This window comes from Lampetra planeri, chromosome 22, assembly GCF_965212315.1.
Source record: "Lampetra planeri chromosome 22, kcLamPlan1.2.h2, whole genome shotgun sequence".
Taxonomy (NCBI): domain Eukaryota; kingdom Metazoa; phylum Chordata; class Hyperoartia; order Petromyzontiformes; family Petromyzontidae; genus Lampetra; species Lampetra planeri.
This window is the reverse complement of record NC_136128.1, coordinates 2,605,763-2,627,933: the sequence shown is the minus strand read 5'-3', so window position 1 is coordinate 2,627,933 and position 22,171 is coordinate 2,605,763. Positions and strand designations below refer to the sequence as shown.

Here is a 22,171-nt window from a genome sequence, read left to right as displayed (position 1 = left end):
CGTATGTACATAACCAACTGTGCTAATCGGAGGTTCGGGGGAAGGACAGCAAACTCAACATAAAAAAAGCGCTTCTAAAAATGATATTTTTCAATCAGAGATTTTTTTTTTAAATGTAAGTGATGAATGTGTGGAGATATTGTTATTTGCGGAGGAGCACAGCTGGAAATAAGTGCGGGACGGAGGCAACCGCCCCCCCCCCCCCGCCCTCCCCTCCGGGGCTCACGTTGGCAGTGCACGGTGCCGTGAGGATGCGGGAGCGGCAGGGAGTGCGGGTCGAGGCAGGAGCCGCACTGCGGCCCGGTGACGCCGTGGGGGCATGAGCACCGCCCGCTGCTCGGGTCGCACTGCCCCGTGTGGCACTCACACCCTGCACACACACACACGTATACACACACACGTATACACACACACGTACACACACACACATACACACAAGCACACACGTGAACACACACACGTATACACAAGCACACACGTGAACACACACACACGTACACACACACACGTACACACACACACGAACACACACACACGTACACACGCACACATACACACAAGCACACACGTGAACACACACACACGTATACACAAGCACACACGTCAACAACAACAACCGCCATTCGCCACTAAGTGGCGGTGACGTCACCACGACGCTTGTGCCAGGCCATGTGCACCCTGAGGCCACGTGAAGTGTCGAACGCCCGCTGGCAGGAGGTCACGGGGCAGACCCAGGTGCCACGGGTCGACTGACCGAGATGACCGAGATGACTGGCTGATGCACCACCTGTGCCCCCTACTGTGCCAACTTGCTGTGCTTTAGCCGCCCGGCGCTCCGCTCGTTGTTGTGAGCGTCGCTCCTCCGCCCTCCGTTGTTGTTGGAGGGCGACTGCCTCCAACTGCCCAGTAGCGTCCTTCACGAGCCTCCTCCACTGAGGCCGATCTTGACACCGCTGGTACCAGTCATCGGCAAGTCCACTCAGCTCCACGTCCTCCTGTACCACATCACTCCATCTCTTCTCTAGCCCGTGCCGCGCCCGTTTAGCCCCCTGGATCCGGCCGAACAAAAGCTGTTTAGGCATGCGGTGGCTGGGCATGCGGGCTACATGACCCAGCCAACGCAGCCTTGCCTGCCGGAGGAGCTCACTGATGGGACTTTGCCCAGATCTTTCAAGGACTTGTGAGCTCCTCACACAATCCAGCCTGGTTAAACCTAGGATGGATCGTAGGCAGGCCAGCCTAAATGTTTCCAACCGGCGAAGATGCTCCACTAGGGGGGTCCACGTTTCGCAAGCGTAGAGAAGGGAGGGAATGACCGTGGCCGAGAAGACCTGAAGCTTCGTGCGGAGCGACAGACCAGGTAGCTTCCACACAGCGTTACGCAACCGATGAAAAGATATTGCCGCTCGACTGATTCGGAGTGAGACCTCTGCTGATAAACTGGAGCCGGTCATGAGCACACTGCCCAGGTATGGGAAACTCTCCACTCTCTCCACTACTGCCCCATCACCGATTGGGAGTTGTGGGGGTGGAGTGCCCGATGGTACAAAATACCCAGGCAGGTGCTTAGTTTTGGTGGGGCTGATGGTAAGGCCCCACCTCTTAGTGGCACACTCCAGTCTCAGCAACAGCGTCTCCAACTCCTCTTCTGAATGAGCAGCTATTACCAAATCATCGGCATACATAACGTGGTTGACCAATAGGGAGCCATCCCTTGATCGCACCCGGGCGTCGATTAGCCTCCCATTATATCTGTACCAAATGGTAATTCCCCCGGTACAGCTATTAAAGGCTTCACGAACTACGCAGTCGAAATAGATGTTAAATAATGTGGGAGCCAGAGGACATCCCTGTCGCACCCCAAGGTGTACAGGGAAAGGCTCCGACTCCCGGCCACGTAGTTTTACCCGGGCCCGCTCACCATCATGAAGGTCCTTAATGATCGTGAGCAGAGGGTCAGGGACTCCGAAAGCACGAAGAACAACCCAGAGCCCAGTCCTACTGATGGTATCATAGGCCTTGACCAGGTCAATAAAGCAGAGATGTAGGTCTTGTTGGAATTCCCTACACCTCTGCTGTAGCAAACGGACAGAAAATATGGCATCTGTGCAGGACCGCCCTTTCCTGAAACCGCATTGGGGCTCTGCAAGCCTCTCCTCAGCATGCCTAGCAAGGCGATGTTGAATAATCCTTGCCAGGACCTTACCCGGCACACTGAGGAGTGAGATGCCCCTGTAGTTGTTACAGTCGGTACGGTCCCCCTTCTTAAAGAGGGGGACCACCAGGGCATCCTTCCAGTCCTGCGGAACCCGTCCAGTGACACACGTCAACACACATACACACATACACACAAGCACACACGTCAACACACATACACACGCTCACACGTGTACACTCACACGTGTACACACACACACGTGTACACATACACGTATACACACACATGTGTAAACACGCACACACACGTACACAAGCACACATGTGAACACGCACACATGTGTACACTCAAACGTGCACACACACACACGTGTACACATACACGTATACACACACATGTGTAAACACGCACACACACGTGTAAACACATACGTGTACACACGCATGTGCACACACACAAATACAGACTGTTGGGGCAAGTGCTGTTAGCGAACACCTATGAAGGCCGGCATGGTACATGAGGGAGTGGGTGGATCTCTGGAAGGTCATGGCACAGACCCAGGTGCCATGAGTTGACTGCCGGAAGGCAACTGCCACCATGCGCCCACACACACGCACGCGCCCACACACACGCGTGCCCACACACACGCACGTGCCCACACACACGCGTGCCCACACACACGCGTGCACGCGCCCACACACACACACACGTGCCCACACACGCACACCGCACAGCAATCGCGAGCGACGAGTGCTAGGCTCACTCCTGCAGCCCTGGGGCCCCAAGTCCCAGTGTCCCGGCTGACAGCGGTCGCAGGCGATGCCCTCGACCCCCGGGGGGCAGGCGCACTGCCCCGTGGTGACGTCGCACGCACCCCCGCCGCCGCACTCGCACGCCCGGCAGCCCTGGCAGCCGTCGAACCCGTAGTATCCCTCCTGCGGAAGGCACGACAGCCCGGACGTAGGGAACATTTTTTGCCAGAGTCAGGAAGATGAACAAAACAATATATACGCTTCACCCTTTTCGGCAAGAGCACAGGAGGTGTCAAGATGTCCAGACACCGAAGGGACACGCCTATCGCAAGGCATCAAAAGTCAGCATGCTTGTGGTGAAACGTGCAAACGAACATTCTCTGATAATAATGCATCGCATTGTCCAAGAAGCTGATTGGCCTACAACAGAGACAGCCTCGTTCACGGCCTAGTCTCACCAGCGTTAGACCAGAGAGCGTCAAAAGGCGGACAGCACAAAGGCAACGCAAATACCGAAGCATTCATTGCTTTGGTCGAGCAACTAAATCTAAAGATGCCCCCACGTAGCCTTCAGCGAGACCATTGGGGCAAGTCCTGTTAGCGAGCACCTATAAGGGTCGGCACGGAGCACGAGGTTGTGGGTGGCTTGCACCACACCCAGCCGCCTTTGCCTCCCCGGTGCAGATGTTGACACACCGCTCCAGGTCAACCACCGTACACGTGACCTCGAGGAGGCCGATAACCGGTTCAGAGGTTCGCAATTGGTGATGGCCGTGGCCAGGAGTCAAACTCAGGTCACCAGTGCGATAACCACCGCACCACCACTCCCAATTAAGCGCACCAGGCACCATAAACATTACACGTTTACACGTGTGTGTGCACAGACACACACGGGAAAATACGATAATCATCCTCTGCTCAGCCGTACGTACTGAGGGACACCAGCCAAGGGACATAATGTGCCAGAGAGGGCACGTCCGCCAAGGAGATGGAACGAATCACATCGGCTCTTGTGCAGGCGCTGGGTGGATTATTACATCGCAGGACCGTGAGAGAGATGGCGACGCTTTGGGGGGCCTTCACCCAGCAGTGGATTGACCACGGCTTGACGATAATGACGACGACGATGACGACGACGAGGTAGAAACTTGTGAATGACACAGCGCTTGAGCCCAGAGCAGGTCGGTAAAGGAGAGAGAGGCCCCACGGGGAGACTCGTGCGTGCGATCAGCGCGTGTGCATTCAGCGCGCGTGCGATCAGCGCGCGAGTCGCCCCCCACCCACCCCACCGGCCCCCCTCGCTACTCACGCGGCAGCTGGAGCAGTGAGGCCCGGTGACGCCCGGCTTGCAGTGGCACCGGCCAGTGTGGACGTCACACTCCTGCGTGCCGCACGCGTCGCACGCGCACGCTGCTCCACGCGCACACACACACGCACACGCGCACACACACACAAACACACACGCACACACGCACGCGGCCACGGCGCACGCACACAGAGGCCCACGTCAGCCCTCGCGCAGCGACGAGCCTGCCGTCGTGGAAGCCCACGCCGAGCACTGCGCAGTCGCACCACGTACCAAGATAATCCACACTGACCCCCCCCCCCACCGGTACTAACGCTCATTGGTTCGTCGTGCATGCATCACAGTTCACATTTGGACACGTATTAAACACGTGGTGCTTTCGCGACCAACATTGAGATTCACGACCGATATTTGTCGGTCAGATCGCGTTGCGTAATGCGTGTGTCGTACACCCTCCTCCACCCGACGCAGCCTATTTATGAAGGGGTCACGAGATGAACAAAGGCGCCGGCAATGTTGTCGGGAGAGCGACCCACACACATCGGACAATTTGCCACGACATTTCTCCAATGGTTACAGGCAGCACCAATCTGGCGGTTGCGAGTGATGGATGTAGTCTGCCAGTAGGGGGCGATGTTGATATATATTTTTTTATACAATTTAATAATTTCTAGGTTATTTTTTTTCCTCTGAGATTCGGATCGTGAAGGGGGGCTGGCGAACGATGTCACGGGGGATCTTCAGCGTCCGTTGCGCGAGGCAGACGCCACTCGGTGTTCTCACGGTTCACGGCGCGCCCGGCAGTATTAACCGGGACGGCCCCTGTGCTCAAACCGCAGAACCCCCGCAGTAGCAAGGACGACGTGCGGCCAACCCACGACCGCTCGGTCATTTAAACGGTTGACATTTTCAACAAACACTGCGGTCGCAGATACGTTTATTTTGGTTCGTTATTATTCCTCCTGTTTACCCTGGGGAGGGGAAACTTCGCGGAGTTTCAAGACTCGTTTTCAGGAGGATCCTACCGCGTTTTTGTTGCAGAAAAGCAAGCGATGTCGCAACGGGTTGAGCCATTTGCTTAATACGCAGGTCACTCTGTCAACCTGGGAATGTTTCTGTCAAACTCTTTGGTTCTTTCGGTAAAGTCACGTAGGTAGAAAAAATAATAGATCACGACGTTTCGATCGCAACGCAAGCAATCGTCCTGCAGTCACGAAAGCTTCAAATCAAGAATGTTTCTGTCAGCTGCGGGAGGAAACCGGAGAACACAGAGACAACCGATGCACAACATGGTGCACGGGTGGGCGGAGGGGGGTGAGAGCACACAAAACTCCGGCGCAAAACGGCGCCGGAGTCGGAAATCGAACCCAGGCGCCCCCTTGTTGCCGCGAGGCCGCCAGCAACCCCAACGTCCGCTCGCCGCTCGACTGCCCGCGCCCGCCCATCCCCCCGTCCCCGGCGGCCGCACCGGTGCAGTTCTTGGCGGCGACGGCGTCGCCGTAGAAGCCCGGCGCGCAGAGCTGGCAGTGGGGCCCCGCGGTGCCCGGCACGCAGGAGCTGCACGCGCCCGTCACGTTGTGGCAGTCCTCGAAGATCATGTTGGGGTCCGAGTTGCCGTTGCAGTCGCAGGGGCGGCACGCACTGCCGATCACCATGGGGTTCCCGTAGAAGCCTGGAGCGCACCTGAGGCACGTGCACAAAGACAAAGATCCCCCGTGTAGCGTTAACAGACTGTCGGGGCGAGCGCTGTTCGCGAGCGCTTATGAAGGCCGGAACGGCACACGAGGGGGTGGGTGGCCAGCACCACGCCCGGCCGCCTTTGTCTCCCCAAGTGGCGAAGGTGTACACACAGCACTGGGTACTCGTTTGAGGCCGAGCCGACCTAGGGGAGGCCCATGAGCGGTTCAGATAATCGTCACTGCTGTTGGCCGTGAGCGGGAATGGAGCGTACGAACGCAACATGCACACGCGCTGCGCGTCACAGCGAGGGGCTCCGGGAGTGGCACAACGCGACGCGACGTGGATCGGCGCGGCGTCTACAAGGGCACCGAATCCCAACAGCCGCGGGCTCTACAGAGAGGCAATCGGCCATACGTACACGTGATGTGTGATCTTGTGGCTCTCCACGCGAGTCTCTACAATACGGTGTTGATGTAGCCGGCATTGGAACGTCGCCGCACGTCAAGGCGCTGTATAGAAACGGTGGGCACATTTATTTCATGGGGAGCGGCAGTCGGTCGAAGGTCACCACGACACAGGAGGTCTCGAACTTGGACTCAAACAGGGGTATGGGAGTCGACAGCACAGACTGCGGAGGGAAGGGAGTCTGAGACAATAGGGGCAGCAGAGGAGAACGAGCGACCTCCGACTGAGCGAATGTTGATGAGGGACACTGACCAAAATGCTTGGCAGCTGGAGGAGACACTTTGTGTTTGTTTGTTGAACTTCTTTAGCACCCTACGTAGCCAACCGTGGTATTCGGAGGAGCGGGGGAAAGAAAACAAACTAAACGACAAAAGGCAATTCTAATTAAATGAGTTTTCAATACAGATGATTTTAAAGTGCACAGCTCCTGGAAGGGAGAGCGTTCCAGACGGCCGCAGAAGCGCATCAGAAAGCGCCGCGCAATGCGGTGGACCGCCTTCGTTTGACGGCGAGCGGCGTGAGCGAAGCGGAAGGCAGACGACAGCGAGGAGGTAGGGGAGTGCACGGAGAGGGAAGAGGAAGAGATAGCGTGAGATGCAAGGGGAGAGACGGAGGTAGGGGAGCGAGTCCATGGAAGATGTTTAAGGCCTTGAGAGTGAGATTTTGAAATCGATCCGGGATTGTATTGCGAGCCGGTGGAGCAATCGGCAGGGGCCGTGTAAAGGGGTGATTTATGTTCCCAATAAGCAACATCCATGATCAATAGGCGGCTAAAACGACGGGGGAGCGCTACAAAACGCAGCCTTGCTCTGCACGGTGTCAGGGCGACACAGAGGCTCGGGGAACCAGCCCACCATTTGCACCGCGCAAGCATCGTGGCACACGGACCTGTCACACACACTAGCCCATCACCGTCACACCGTGGTACCTGTCACACTTGCTCCCCGCATAGCCGCTCTTGCACATACACTTCATCTCTCCATCGCGGTCAGTGCAGCCCATGGAGAAACTGACGCAAGCACGCACACAGGTACACAGGTACACACGCACACACACACAGGCACACACACACAGGCACGGACACAGGCACGGACACAGACACACAGGCAGGTAAGCACACGCACGCACACACGGCATGTTACAGGCAAATGTTCACACCTACCGCTGTATTGTATAATGATAATTATCATCCCTCGATCCAGGGACGTATCACATGAACGCGCTGGTAAGTGCGGGTTTGTGCAGGAGGGGAGCGTAGGATCGCGGTGCAGCAGTAGATTTCCCCCTCTGCTGCCCACGGTGCAACCTCGCAAGCCCAATGACAGCCTCTTTGTGCATGGTAGAGGTCATCCATCCGAGCACTATCCACCAAAGCTTTTTAAAGTGATGGGCTAGTGGTGGGCTAGTGTGTGTGATGGTGGTGGGCTAGTGAGTGTGATGGTGGTGGGCTAGTGTGAGTGTGGTGGTGGTGGGCTAGTGTGAGTGTGGTGGTGGTGGGCTAGTGTGAGTGTGGTGGTGGTGGGCTAGTGAGTGTGGTGGTGGTGGGCTAGTGAGTGTGGTGGTGGTGGGCTAGTGAGTGTGGTGGTGGGCTAGTGAGTGTGATGGTGGTGGGCTAGTGTGAGTGTGATGGTGATGGGCTAGTGAGTGTGGTGGTGGTGGGCTAGTGTGTGTGTGATGGTGGTGGTGGGCTAGTGAGTGTGATAGTGGTGGGCTAGTGTGAGTGTGATGGTGATGGGCTAGTGTGTGTGGTGGTGGTGGTGGGCTAGTGAGTGTGATGGTGGTGGGCTAGTGAGTGTGATGGTGGTGGGCTAGTGAGTGTGATGGTGGTGGGCTAGTGAGTGTGGTGGTGGTGAGCTAGTGAGTGTGATGGTGGTGGGCTAGTGAGTTTGATGGTGGTGGGCTAGTGTGTGTGATGGTGGTGGGCTAGTTATGGGCTAGTGTGAGTGATGGTGATGGGCTAGTGTGAGTGACAGTGATGGGCTAGTGTGAGTGGTGGTGGTGGGCTAGTTATGGGCTAGTGTGAGTGATGGTGATGGGCTAGTGTGAGTGTGGTGGTGGTGGGCTAGTGAGTGTGATGGTGGTGGGCTAGTGTGAGTGTGGTGGTGGTGGGCTAGTGTGAGTGTGGTGGTGGGTTAGTGTGAGTGTGGTGGTGGTGGGCTAGTGAGTGTGATGGTGGTGGGCTAGTGAGTGTGATGGTGGTGGGCTAATGTGAGTGTGGTGGTGGTGGGCTAGTGTGAGTGTGGTGGTGGGCTAGTGTGAGTGTGGTGGTGGTGGGCTAGTGAGTGTGATGGTGGTGGGCTAGTGTGAGTGTGGTGGTGGTGGGCTAGTGTGAGTGTGGTGGTGGGCTAGTGTGAGTGTGGTGGTGGTGGGCTAGTGAGTGTGGTGGTGGTGGGCTAGTGAGTGTGATGGTGGTGGGCTAGTGTGAGTGTGGTGGTGGTGGGCTAGTGTGAGTGTGGTGGTGGGCTAGTGTGAGTGTGGTGGTGGTGGGCTAGTGAGTGTGATGGTGGTGGGCTAGTGTGAGTGTGGTGGTGGTGGGCTAGTGTGAGTGTGGTGGTGGGCTAGTGTGAGTGTGGTGGTGGTGGGCTAGTGAGTGTGATGGTGGTGGGCTAGTGAGTGTGGTGGTGGTGGGCAAGTGTGAGTGGTGGTGGTGGGCAAGTGTGAGTGGTGGTGGTGGGCAAGTGTGAGTGGTGGTGGTGGGCTAGTGTCAGTGTGGTGGTGGTGGGCTAGTGAGTGTGATGATGGTGGGCTAGTGAGTGTGATGGTGGTGGGCTAGTGAGTGTGGTGGTGGTGGGCAAGTGTGAGTGGTGGTGGTGGGCTAGTGTGAGTGTGGTGGTGGTGGGCAAGTGTGAGTGGTGGTGGTGGGCTAGTGTGAGTGTGGTGGTGGTGGGCTAGTGTGTGTGATGGTGGTAGGCTAGTGAGTGTGGTGATGGTGATGTGCTAGTGAGTTTGATGGTGGTGGGCTAGTGTGAGTGATGGTGATAGGCTAGTGTGAGTGTGACGGTGATGGGCTGGGCCACCTGTTGGAGTGCAGGGAGAGGGGACAGGGGCACGGCTGGCAAGGCTGGGCAGCACCCACGCTGGCGTTGCCCACGTGTCCCGGCTGGCAGCGCTCGCAGCTCTCGCCCTGCGTGTTGTGCTGACAGCGCTGCGGAGAGAGAGACACGCGTGGTTCCATGCAGTGCACCAACGTCGCACCATCATCACACCAACGTCGCACCAACGTCGCACCAACGTCATGGCAATACGTCCACTCCGAGATCCTGGGTACACACCCAGGCAGCCACCAGTGATTAAAAACACCGGGATCTTAGGCACAATGAGTTGTTCCAGCCGCAAATGAAACTGGAGCCACTCGGCGAGGGTGCTAAAGGAGTGGCCACCGGCGGTGCACGTGGTCGAGTGTGCACCGGGGCCCCACGGGCAAATGACATTCCTTGCAGCAAGGCCTATGCCAACCAAAGGGCGCTTCTTTTCTTCGAGCCAGCGTCTGGTGACGTGCGAGTCAGCGTCTTGGCGCCGTGTGAGTGCTGCTCGTACCAGGCAGGCTCCGGTGCCGTGCTCACACTGGTCCGAGTGTCCATTGCAGTCGCAGGGCAGGCAGCGGCCCAGGTACGGCCCCCGCGTGTCCCGGTAGTAGCCGGGCGCGCACTCCTGCGGGTTCAGCACGCACGACACGCACAGCACGCAGATGACGCACGCGCATGCAACACGACGCGACACGCAAAAGATCCCCCAACTAAGCCTCGCGCACCCACAGGGGGGCGGACAAGCAAGAGGAAGCACAATAATTCCTAATCGGAAATCTTTATTCTGCCTGGAGGAATCCGATGAGCTGCGGAGCTCTTTTTCACGGAACTCTCGAAGCGAGTTACAACGACAAACAAGAGACAAAACGAGTGAAAATTAGAGGAAAAGTAAGCAAGTCACCATAAACAAATATTTCTAAACAAAGTGTAACTCACATAGAGTACAAATTGCATAAGTACAAACAAGGATGGCCACAGCACCGCGCGCTTTCGGACACCCGGAAGAGCCGTCTGGAAAGTTCTTCCTTCCGATATTAGGAAGCCACTGGAGCAATGGACTTTTAAATCATCCAGATTGAAAACTAATTTCGTTAAAATGCTTTTTGTGTTTAGTTTGTTTTCCTTCCCCGGCACGTCCGATTATCACGGTTGGCTACGTACGGTGCGAAAGAAGTTCAACACGCATACATACATTCCTGCCGATAGTTATTCGTTTGGGATACAGCGGCCGCCCTATTGCGCCGGTTTATCTCACGGCGCGAGTCGTGGTGAAGAGGTCCTGATTTCTGACCGGTTGTCTGCCACTCGCGAGCAACCCCCCTAAAGGGATCAGCGAGGCCACGCACCGGGCTGGCGTGGCCAGGAAAACAGAACGATGATGAGACGGGCAAGAGAGGCAGGGGGTGGGGGTCATCAAGAAGGCAGGGCACATGTTTATTGGGTTTTAATTTATAAGAAAAGGTTAGGGGGCGCATTCCAATGCAATGCATTCCTGAGCGAGCGAGCGGATGATTTGTGGAGAGTTGGCAACTGGCGCTTGCCAGGTTCTGCGTAGGAGAGGGAACTCAACTCGAGTCATTTTAGAGGCGCCCCTCGCAATAGCGGGGTTGGGCAAGGACTCCAAGTTCAATTCGACAGCGGCAGTGCCAAGGCTAACAAAGCCAGGGGTTGGCCAAGGAACAGATTGTGAATTGCTTCCCAAATACGTCACGTGAACATGCCACGTACGTTTGAGTACACACACACACACGTTCACGAAAGTACGTATTTTTGTATATTTTTCATCGACGGCTCACAGATAACCTTGCGATCACAAAAGGCAGGGGTTGTTTGTACCGGCGAGACTCGCCCCCACCAAAGGAAGTGGAGTTTCTCACCACTGGGGTCAGGAAATAACTTCGACTGAAATTTAAAGGACATCAAAGTTTATTATTCCCAAACTAAACATAAACTGTTTTAATTTTACCAGGTAAGGCCCACTGAGCGATGCAGCTCTAATCTGGCCACAAATGAAAGCTCGGTGGCTTGTCACGTGGACATTTATAGCAGCCAAATATTCTAAAACGCATGTTTCTATATGTGGAGGGGGGAAAAAACCAGAGGACTTGGAGAAAAATCGACGCGACCACAGGGAGAGAGAGACATGTGAACTCCAAATATGCAGCAGGTGTCAGGGAGGGGATGAACCCATGGACATCTGTTAAAAGGAGATTTATAGCTCATTGGATTCCTTCAAGTATAAATCAATATTCTGATTGCGATTCTAACCTCCCGCATGCCAGGCGAGGCAATTAACATCTCGCCACCGCGACGCCCCCAACGATGACCTCAACGATGACCTCGAAATCTAAAACACATCATCAAGAGTTGTCGGTGGTGCGTACAGTGTGTGTTTCAGTGTCCCAGACTGGTGTACGCCCCGGCTCGTGTGAGATCTGTCAGGCCCGGACATTGCAAGACGTTTAGGTGAGCAGGCGGGGGGAGGGGGGGCAGAACCACAACCGCGCACGCTGTGGCACATCGAGGGCTTGACTTGATTTATATCGAACAAGAAAAGCAGAGAAAACTTAATTGCACGAGCCAGCCAGATGGACGTAACTCACGGACACATTGACGCTCACGCCCACACAACGTTGTTCGCTTTGGGAATTCACGCCCCGTGGTTATGTATCGAACCAATGCGGCAATGCGGCTATTAGAGAGTGTTCAACTCGCACTCGGAAGGCAGTAAGTTGGGCCCATTGTACCGCTAAAGTCAACACATTTGGAACAATCTTGTGATAAGCGGTGGAGCAGCGGTCAGTGCAAGCGCACGGTGCTGCTGTGAACCCAGAGGCCTAGGTTCAGTTGCCGGCCGTGGCTGACACCAGTGGTGACACACCGGGGCACTTATCCTGGGCTTCTCACCTTCACCAATGCGCACTGACCAGCGTGGTGAAGTATGGTGAAATAACCCCGGATGGTCCTCGATGGCTATAGGAAGCCCTCATCTGGCAGTATGTCACTGGTGAACTGTATGTGTACGTGACATGAAAAATAGGGGTTGCCGTCGTAAGACACTGTCTCCCAGCATGGGAATGTGGAATTTCCATCGCTGGTCCCTGTGCCCCTAATGGAGGCGAGCACGAGTCAGATTGTCTCCATTTCAACGATGTTGGAGGAAATGTGAGGCACATTATGGATGAAAAAGACTATATTTTATCTTACCAAGTAAGCCCTACTTGAGCAGTATAGCTCTTTTTCAGTCGCGACCTGGCCACAAATGATACGCCCAATTAAGTGGCTTGTCATGTCGAAATTTATAGCAGCCAAAGACTTTAAACACATGATTCGAAATGTGGAGGAAAAACTCCGGGGGACCCGGAGAAAAATCCACGCGACCACGGGGAGAGAGAAACGCAAACTCCAAATATGCAGGTGTCAGGGTCGGGATCGAACCCACGACCTCCTGTATACCAGGCGAGGTAATTAACATCTCCTAGCCACAGCGGCGCTCCTGGCCAGACAGGGGAGGCTGGCCAGGGGTATCAATGGGCGGCGTGCACGTGGTTCACGCGAGAGACACGACTTCACTGTGGCGCTCATTGATCGTGCCTGCCTTTGCGTGCAAAGCTCTTCCTCTCTCTTTGTGTTTGGCTGGATCTGCAGCAACTCACGAGTTTATAAGCTCAGATCACTTAGCCAGGACATCGCTTGATTTGACGTGCGATTGGCTTCAATGGCTGTGTTGAACATTCAGAGTTGACAGTGGTTCACTGGGCTCGTGTGCTTTCACACAGAGACCCGTAGACTCACAGAGACCCGACGACTCACAGAGACTCACAGACTCGCAAAGAGACCCATAGACACGGATACCCGCAGACTGTAATACAGTTCCCAGCTTTTCATGGCTGTGTGGTCTTACATAGAGAGACTCATAGACTCACATAGAGACCTATAGATTCACACAGAGACTCACCGACTTGCATCGTTCACAGCGGTTCACGTCAGTGTGGGTCGATGCGTCTGCTCGGTGCTTCGACAATCTCACGCCACCGGATTTTATTTGAATCTCCACCCGTGAAGGCAGTGGACAGCTTCGCCGTGTGTGGATTCAACTTGCGAGCCCTTCGTTCATTTGAGGACAATTAAATCCCAGAGGTTCTCTAAGTTTGCGGTTGAGTAGATAGCACGAGTGGTGCGATCGGACACAAAACCTCATCGACAAATAAACAGAGGACATTCGTGGCCCTTTTAAAAGGAGGAACAACATTACGCACTGTTGAAACAGACCGGCGAGCTAACAACTGCCCCAAACCTGAAGTGGATTTTCTGTTTAAACAAGACGGCCGTTAAGTCTGGCTTGGTAGGCCGCCTTAACTGCTCTGAAAATTCTCAATCGGTTGTCTGAGTGTGGCTCTCTAAGTCCCGGGAAAAGCGTTGAATCATGACAATCAAACGTTTATTGGCAGTGGTTTGGTGATCGGAGGGCCTTAAAGATGCTGGCTGATGAAACAACAAAGAATCCCCGTGTAGACTTTAACAGACTGTTGGGGCAAGTGCTGTTAGCGAGCACCTATGAAGGCTGGCACGGTACACGATGGGGTCCGGTGGCCAGCACCACGCCCGACTGCCTTTGTCTCCCCAGTGGCGATGTTTACTACGCACCGCAACAGGTACGCATTTGACGTCGAGTAGACCTAGGGGAGGCCTAGGACCAGTTCAGATAATCGTCACTGGTGTTGGCCGTGAGCGGGAATCAAACTCGTGTCGCCGGGTTCATTATTTCACCAGATGGGAACTCAAGGCACCGGGATAGGGGCCTCATTTGCGTCACCTGACAAAAGCGCAACAAACACATATCACGCGAGATCGACGATCGACGCTGATCAACGAATCTGCACCACGTGGACACCCCGAACAACTCGACATTAATCACCTGCCCGTTCGACATGAGACTGGCCTACGTGATCCATTGAAACAGTGGCTGCCCCCCATGGGCCGGTGGCAGAGCCACGCTCAGCACCGACACCCAAGCCACGGCTGCCTTGCCGGTGCCCTTGGCAAGTTCTGCCCACTGAAATTGTCTGTTCCACAACCTTGGGCGCCATGGTGGCTAGGAGATGTTAACGACCTCGCCAGGTATGCAGGAGGTCGTGGGTTCCATCTCCGACCCCGACACCTGCTGTATATTTGGAGTTTGCATGTCTCTCGCCTCGTGGTTTTAGAACCGACATGCGTTAAGAGCATTTGGCTGAGATAAATATCCATGTGATAAGCCACTTTATTGAGTGATCGGCATCGCGCTCGCTGAAGGTGAATGCCTTCAGCGAAGTCGTGTGCTGTATACGCAACTGCGCACAATTCTGTGAGTCACTTATAACTGCTTTGCCGTTCCTTATTGTCAATTATGGACTCAGACTATTGTCCTCTCATCTCATAGAGTCCCTGGCACGTAATAATATGCTACACAGTGGCAGTGGGGGTCGCAAAATGCCAATTTATTACTAATAAACCCCAATGATCCGATCGAAATTAGGGATTTCGATGGGATCATTAGGGGGGGCACATGCCACCCCACCCTCCCCCACTGGCTCCGCCAGTGCTGCTCACGGTATTTTGTTTTTATCTTCCACAGAAATCGTCGAGCAGCGCTCGTCTCGACCTGTTGGTGACCCTGAGCCCAGCGGTGGAGATTCCGCATTCCCAACACCGCAATGTTGCGTGCCTCATTGCAGAGCACGAAAAAAAGATGCACAATCGCTTATAAAGCTATTGTTTAGGGCAGGGGTGGGGAACGTCCGGCCCGCGGGCCGTGTGAGGCCCACAAAATCATTTGGTGTGGCCCTGCCAAGGCAACCGCAGGCGGGACTCGAAATTCAATAAATCTAGGAGCAAACCTGGAAAAGCAGTTGCGAGTAGCAACATCATCAATACCAGCTAACAGCACACGCCTCGCCAAAGAGAAGCCGTTCCAGCCATCACATTAGGGGTGAGTTACTTAAACGTTTGACCAAATATAACAGGCTAATTTTTAAGTTGATAATTTTGTATGGCCCGCGAATGATGTTATAAATATCCAAATGGCCCGTGGTAGAAAAAAGGTTCCCCACCCCTGCTTGAGGGGAACAGACAACAGGAAGGTTCGCCTCATCCCATTTGTGTTTAATCTGCAGTCGACCATGAGACAGACGCGCCATGTAAAGCCCAAGGGGAGGCAACGCGTGCAGAGCGCTCCCCCGGTGTTATACGGTCGTTGCAAAAACATCGGTGTTTTTCTTTTTTTCCAGTACGCAACGTATCGTTAGGCTCGGACCTTAAACTAATCGCACGCAAAAAAATCTGGTGAACAAAAATAACCCGGCGCGCGCGGCAGTCGTGGCACTGCGCAAGCGCGTACCTCGATGGGATGTGTACACGCGCGAAATTGTTTTAATGCAACAAAAAAAACCTTAAGCCTCGATCTTAACTTGTTACCCGTGGAATAAAAAACACACACGGCTAACAGGATTAACTCAGCACTCAAGTCCTCTTGTCCATTATTCGCTCAGCACTCCATAAATCGGGTCAGCCGGATTCATCGCGAGCATGCCGCCACTGCTCCACCCAGTGTTAAACAAACGACGCCCTTTATGTTCAACCGCGGGTCTCTGCGCGTTCCCATGAGCTAGGATTCAGAGACGGCGGGTCTTTCACGCCGATGTCACGCACCCACCAGTGATGTCATGATGACATCATCAATGCTGTCAACACACCTGGCTCCAGGTGCAGGGGATGGATTTGGGTGCGAGTCATTAAAATGATTCAAAAGTTCTGAACATTGCATTGTGTGGGTTTACCTGAACATACGGACTCATAATCGAGGATGTTCGTATTAGAGGTTACTCGGGTTCGATCACGTAAATATGAATGTGTCGTTAAACCCGCCACCACCCGACACGGCCAATTAAGTAAGGTTTGTTATGGAAAATAAAACACGCCAATTCGTTACGAGTTCAGCACACCGGCGTGTTGGAGAGTAAACCCACAACATTTACAATTGTGTCTGGTGGTGTCGCTTTCAACGACACATTTATATTTACGCAATCTAACCCCAAAAAAACCTTCTATTATGCATAATAATGGTCGTGAAATCCTATGTGTTAAACTATCGGGGATGTTCATGCACATTGATCTTATGGGCCACTTCGTCCGAACAGCCACTGACTTTAAAGAAAGCGAGACTTTAAAAGCCAAAAGGTGAACAACAGTCTCCCTCTTCTGACGAGCATTGCTCAAGCTCCATGGCTGGCCCAGGATTCCGTGGTGGAAATTCACTTTTGCCGACTGGGGCTAAAATGTGCGCAGCACAGAGAAGCGGTGCACCAGGACCCACCGTTGTACCGTACTTCTATCCCCCAGCAAATTCGCTCCTCCCCGCCCTCACCAACCTGCACAGCCCGGCACGGTGGAGCGTGGTCAAGTAACGTCGCACGCGACCCACACAGTGCGGGGGAAACCCGAATCCAGCTGCACGTGTGCATGACTGGGGCCTGTCTCTCCACAAAAAAACCTGTTAACCTGCTCGCTAAACGGTACTCATTTTACAGACCACGAAATAAATGATGGGCCGAGTCAGCCGCCGACTCCCGGCAACGAACCCGTCTCAAGTGGCACAGTCACAACTTGGAGAGCCCCAGGCGGCCGGCGGGGGCGGCTCTCCCAATGAGGCCCCCATCGTGGCCCAGCGGAGTTGTCCCGTTCGGTCAGATGGGCAGCTGCTGGCAATCGACATTCCTGGAATGTGTTTGTCTGCCCGAGAGCCGGCACAGCAATCGATACCGAAGACATTTAATTGACACGGCCTGACCAATTGCGCTCCGGGTGGAGAGGTCGGCCAAGAAGCAGTGGGAATCTTTTTTGCTCTCGTTGTTGTCGTCTGGGCGCCTCAAGGCAGCTAAAGCTGCATCTGTGGGTTGCTCTGAACAGCAGACATCGTGGGAACGCCAGGCTCCTGCCCCAACGATGAAGCCGAACGAAAAAAGAAAAAGCAAATCGTGATACAATTTTTTTTCTTGTTAATTAAAAACACGGCTTCCCGCGGCTTATTTCGGCAGATCGTGTCGAGCAGGCTCGCCTGCTCGGTTACGCGGCTTGGCGGTGCCCAGTGGGTGGCGCTGGTAACTTATACCCACGGAGGGTGTTGAGCAGAGGTGTCACAGGGTGGCCTGTGGCTTTATTGGCACTGGCGTGGCAGAATTCAATGGGGGTCATTGTCTGCTCACCGCCACCTCCCCCCCCCCATACTTCGTAGCTCAGGGCCTGGACTCCTCCCAGCTACGGGGCCCCCCGGCACAGTCGCCTGGACGAACGATAACCGTGCCACTGGTCACGTCACTTGCGTGCCCCGAAATGACAATGTTCTTGCACGATAGCAGCGCGTGTAACGGGCAAAATGAATACAACATCACATGTCTTCAATTGTGTTCTTGTCAGCAGGCAGCTCTATGCAGTCGCAAGGCCATGAATTAGTGCCCCGGATGGGGATACATCATCAACCCATCATTTGGGACTACTTCGAGGGACGTTACATATGTGGACAGACTTGTCTGCCATAGGAATGTAGAATTTCCGTCAGTGTCGGACTGCCTCCAAGCGGCGCGAGTCTGCGCCTCCTGCCACCCTCCTGTGTCCCTCTCGGCTCTGAAGTACAGTGTCCGTTTGTTTCCAAAACAAAGTTTACATTTATAAGGCAGTGCTGAGTTACGATTGTTGTGGCCAAGTGTGACCGAAAATAAATGTTTAAGGCTTTAAAAGGTGCTTCTTTTAATATATATTTATTTTTTCACGTTTCAAAAGAGTTGAGGGAAATACCACAGGAACCTGCAGCAGGATAAATATTTAGAAGGGCGCAGGGATTTACTTGCTGGCAGAGTGAGGGCACGGCAATAAAGATTAGCGGCAGCTTAAAAACAAACACAACTCCACCGTCAGGGTCATGATGAACAGACCTCCGGGACTGGGTCTCCACGTGAAAAGTTTCATGTTGCTTTTAGGCCATCAGCCCATGCGCAATGGGCCCTTTTCCATGCCACTGCGACGCTACGACAGCAGTGTAAAGGGGCTGCACTTGCGGCTCGCATACCAACAGATCTCCCCCGTCGTGGCGGTTTAAGCAACGGTGCAAGTTTTTTTTAATCCGCCGAGCCTCGTTTCAAACCACCTGGTTCTCATTTACGACAGATAGTCCAAAGAAGCTGTCGCGGTTGGAAAAGGCAAAATTACTCGCTCTCTGCATGGATGAAACGAAACTAAACTAATTTATTTAATTTACCAGGTAAGGCTCACTGAGCTATGCAGCTCTTTTTCAGAAGCGACCTGGCTACAAATTATAGCTCAACTAAGTGGATTATCGCGTGGACATTTATACCAGCCAAATACTCGAAACTCCGTGTTTCTAAATGTGGAGGGAAAAACAGGAGGACCTGGAGAAAAATCCAGACAACCTCGGGAGAGACCACGCAAACTCCAAATATACAGCAGGCGGCGTCAGGGTCGGAATCGAACCCACGACCTCCTCCATACCAGGCGAGGTCGTTAACATCTCGCCATCGTTGATTGACCAAAGTGCCGTACATACACGGGCACAAAACTAAACGAAAAAACGTTCAAATGGACAAGATCAAAGGGCTCACATAATGCACATGCATAATGTACGTTGACTCATTAATCCCCACCCCTCCCCCCCACTTTGCGCAAGAGCACAGAAGCGTGGTCACCACATCTACGCCTCCATATAAAGAACGAAACAGATGGACTACTCCACAGATCTGGCTGTCGCCTGATGAAGCTAGTTGTGATTACTGGCGAAACGTCGTACTCAGATTGTGAATGTTGTGGCTTGCCTCTCCAACACACCGGTTAGTGCTGTACTAGTGACGAATTGGCACGTTCTGTTTATGTGACAACCCTTACTAGTTGGCTGTGTCGGGTGGTGGTGGGTTTTAACGACACATTCATATATTTACGCGATCTAACCCGCAAAATAAACCTCTGTGGACTGTTAAATGTGTCGGGTTATCGGACGCTCACGAGCATGGCTCGGCGTGGCGGTACGCCCCTCAGGTGCTGCGCTGGCCACGTGGGGTCGGACGTCTACTTCGAGATGGCAACAATTGGCAGCGCAGCGAAGAGGCCGTGGGCCCGTGCGCTTGGTGCTTTCTGCCCCCCCCCCGCGGCGCAGGCGAGCACGAGCGCGTTTCCTCCACGGACTTTGGCTTCCGTCCCACATTCACTCACCATCCTCATTAAAAACAAAAAACGCAATACGGAAACCGCCTAAATAAAAACCTCTGCAGATGAAATGAAGCTTTTATGGACAAAATAAGAGAATTATTATAATATTATTATTGGCATGATTTAAGGAGTAAAAAAAAGTTATTACAAAAAAAAACGTTTCCGGCTGTGGTCAGCTGTTGTCAGTGGGAATAAGAGCACACTCCATCAACATGAGCCCCCATACGGCTGCGGTCCATTTCCAACCGCCGAGTTGAACTGCGCCCCCCACGTTCCTACGAGCGAGTGGCGGAGCCAAATCTCTCTTGAGAAATCTTGACCCACTGGTGGAAATTCCACATTTCTCAGGCAGGGTGCACCAGACAACACCCCGAGGAGGAACAACCACTTTTGACTTCCCAAGCAAAAACGGTAATCGCTTTAATTGAGATTTGAAGTTTTCGTGACTGCAGGCATCCATACTCTTTGGTTCTTTCGGTAAAGTCACGTAGGTAGAAAATAAAAGAAATTAAATCACGACGTTCAGGTGGGACAACCACAGCAAGAAACAATTGCTGTGGTTGTCCCACCTGATGACGGACGCTTGTGTTGCGCCCGAAACGTCGTGATTTAATTTATTGTATTCTATACCTACATGGCTTTACCGAAAGAACCAAAAAGTACGGTAATCGCTTTATCAACCGACCCACTGGGAAGATCATTGACCGAGTCGTCCCGTGCCCGGGATTTGAACTCGCGACTTTCAGGTTGTGAATCAAGCCCTCTGGGAACCGTCCCATCTGGCTGTGCATGGCTACGTCGTGGATGAGAGATGTCTTGATAGCGTGCCCAGTCTCTTGCGCACATGAGAGAGTGATTTGCCTTTTAAGGCTTCAGGGGCTGGTCAAGGTCAAATCACGTACAAAACCAAATCTGTGTTTGACTTTAGTGCAATTATTGTTGGCTGTGGTTGAAACCACAAAAGAGACGTTACTTAATAACCTCTGGTGGGAATCCTGCGAGTTAAAACGTTGTTCTCAGCAGTTCTAGCTCGGGGCTCAGACAAAGGCATTCGCCGCACGAGTCTACCGGAAATCTTGGAGGTTTAAAACTCGCTCTCGACCGGGCCGGCAATCAACAGCGTAATCGTAGCCAGCGCAGCGGATGTCAGAGGACGTCATCGTTATTTTTTGCGATAAAATGCGCAGGGGGAATAAGCTGCGAAAACTAAGAATAGGTTTTTACCCTTTCTGGCAAATAAAACAGGGGGTGTTAAGGTATTCAAACACCACCTTTTGCAAGGCAGACAGGTCGGCATTACCCACACGCTCTTGCGGCAAAATATGCAAATAAGCATGCTCTGATAATTATATAGGCATTGCCTTTGAATCGAATTGGCCCACACCAGAGACAGCCTTCTTTGCGGCCTTGTCTCACCGGTGCCAAGACGATGCAATTATCGGCACACTTACCGCTCGGCTCGAGCAATTATATCTGTGGGACCTCTTTTGCCAGTGTCAAAAAATGATGAAAAATAAGAATAGGTTTCACCCTTTCTGGCAATGAAACATGCACTCTTTGGTTCTTTCGGTAAAGTCATGTAGGTAGAAAAAAATAATGAAAAAAAATAATATAAATGTTTTTTTTTACTTTATCGAAAGAACCAAAGAGTATGGATTCCTGCAGTCACAAAAGCTTCAAATCAAGAATGAAACATGTGCTAAGATGTTCAACACTACGTTTAGTTGTTAGCTAAAACAGTTGTTGCTCTGAAGCCGCACACTAAAGGCCTAAAAGTTCATCGTGACCGATGCCGTGAACGCCTCCACACTGCAGAGTCGCTTCCTTGCTTTCACGAGATCCCACAAACTTGTTGAGCCGTTGACATCAACTCCAGAGTCTGCTCCTACAGCAGCCCACCATCTGGCTTCAGGCCTGACTCGCGGTCACTGACCTGCGGAAGCCAACACAACACTCGGTAGCGCGTCCCCCTCCTCCATCCTGGATGCGTGCCCCACTACTTTCAACCTCTGTCTGACTATGTTTGAAGCCGTTTTCGCGCGACATTCTGCTATGAAATTCCCAAGTCGCTCACCCTGCCCCTCTAGGCCACCGTCACACCATTGCGTTCCGTCTCGTCGGCGGTCCTCCTCGTCTTTGCTCGTCAATTTCCGGCGGGCCGACATCGAAGGCCCTCGTCCGGCAGTGGATTGACAGGAGAGCTGGAGAGACGCGGGAAAGCCCACCGTACACTTCTCTCCAATGCCGTGCCGTGGACGCGGCCCAGCCGGTTCAGGCAGCTGTGAGTCATGTGGACTACCACCATCGCCGCCACTTGCACGCACAGCATGTTCCCCAATAACGCGGTATTAGTCGCGTTCCTGAAGAACAACACCGCGTTCTGGAAAAATCGCGTTATAATAAATAATAGAGCGTAAAGCACAGTCCGCGATAACACGGCGAGATGCGTGCGCAGGTCGAACACAGACTGAAGCGCGTGGGTAGCGTCTAGAAGCATCCAGCAGCATCCCGCCTTGTGCGGTGCTACGCC

At 53.5% G+C, this 22,171-nt stretch overlaps 1 protein-coding gene across 1 annotated transcript in view; it reads right to left on the bottom strand.

Annotated features, from left to right (window-relative positions):
* LOC144724931 (laminin subunit alpha-5-like) overlaps positions 1–22,171 on the bottom strand; it is a 218,783-nt gene that overhangs the window by 53,109 nt on the left and 143,503 nt on the right. The window contains 7 exon segments of the mRNA XM_078604249.1: positions 227–370; positions 2,922–3,093; positions 4,220–4,320; positions 5,685–5,899; positions 7,290–7,370; positions 9,379–9,506; positions 9,899–10,012. Of these exon segments, the coding sequence (XP_078460375.1) occupies positions 227–370; positions 2,922–3,093; positions 4,220–4,320; positions 5,685–5,899; positions 7,290–7,370; positions 9,379–9,506; positions 9,899–10,012 (955 nt within the window).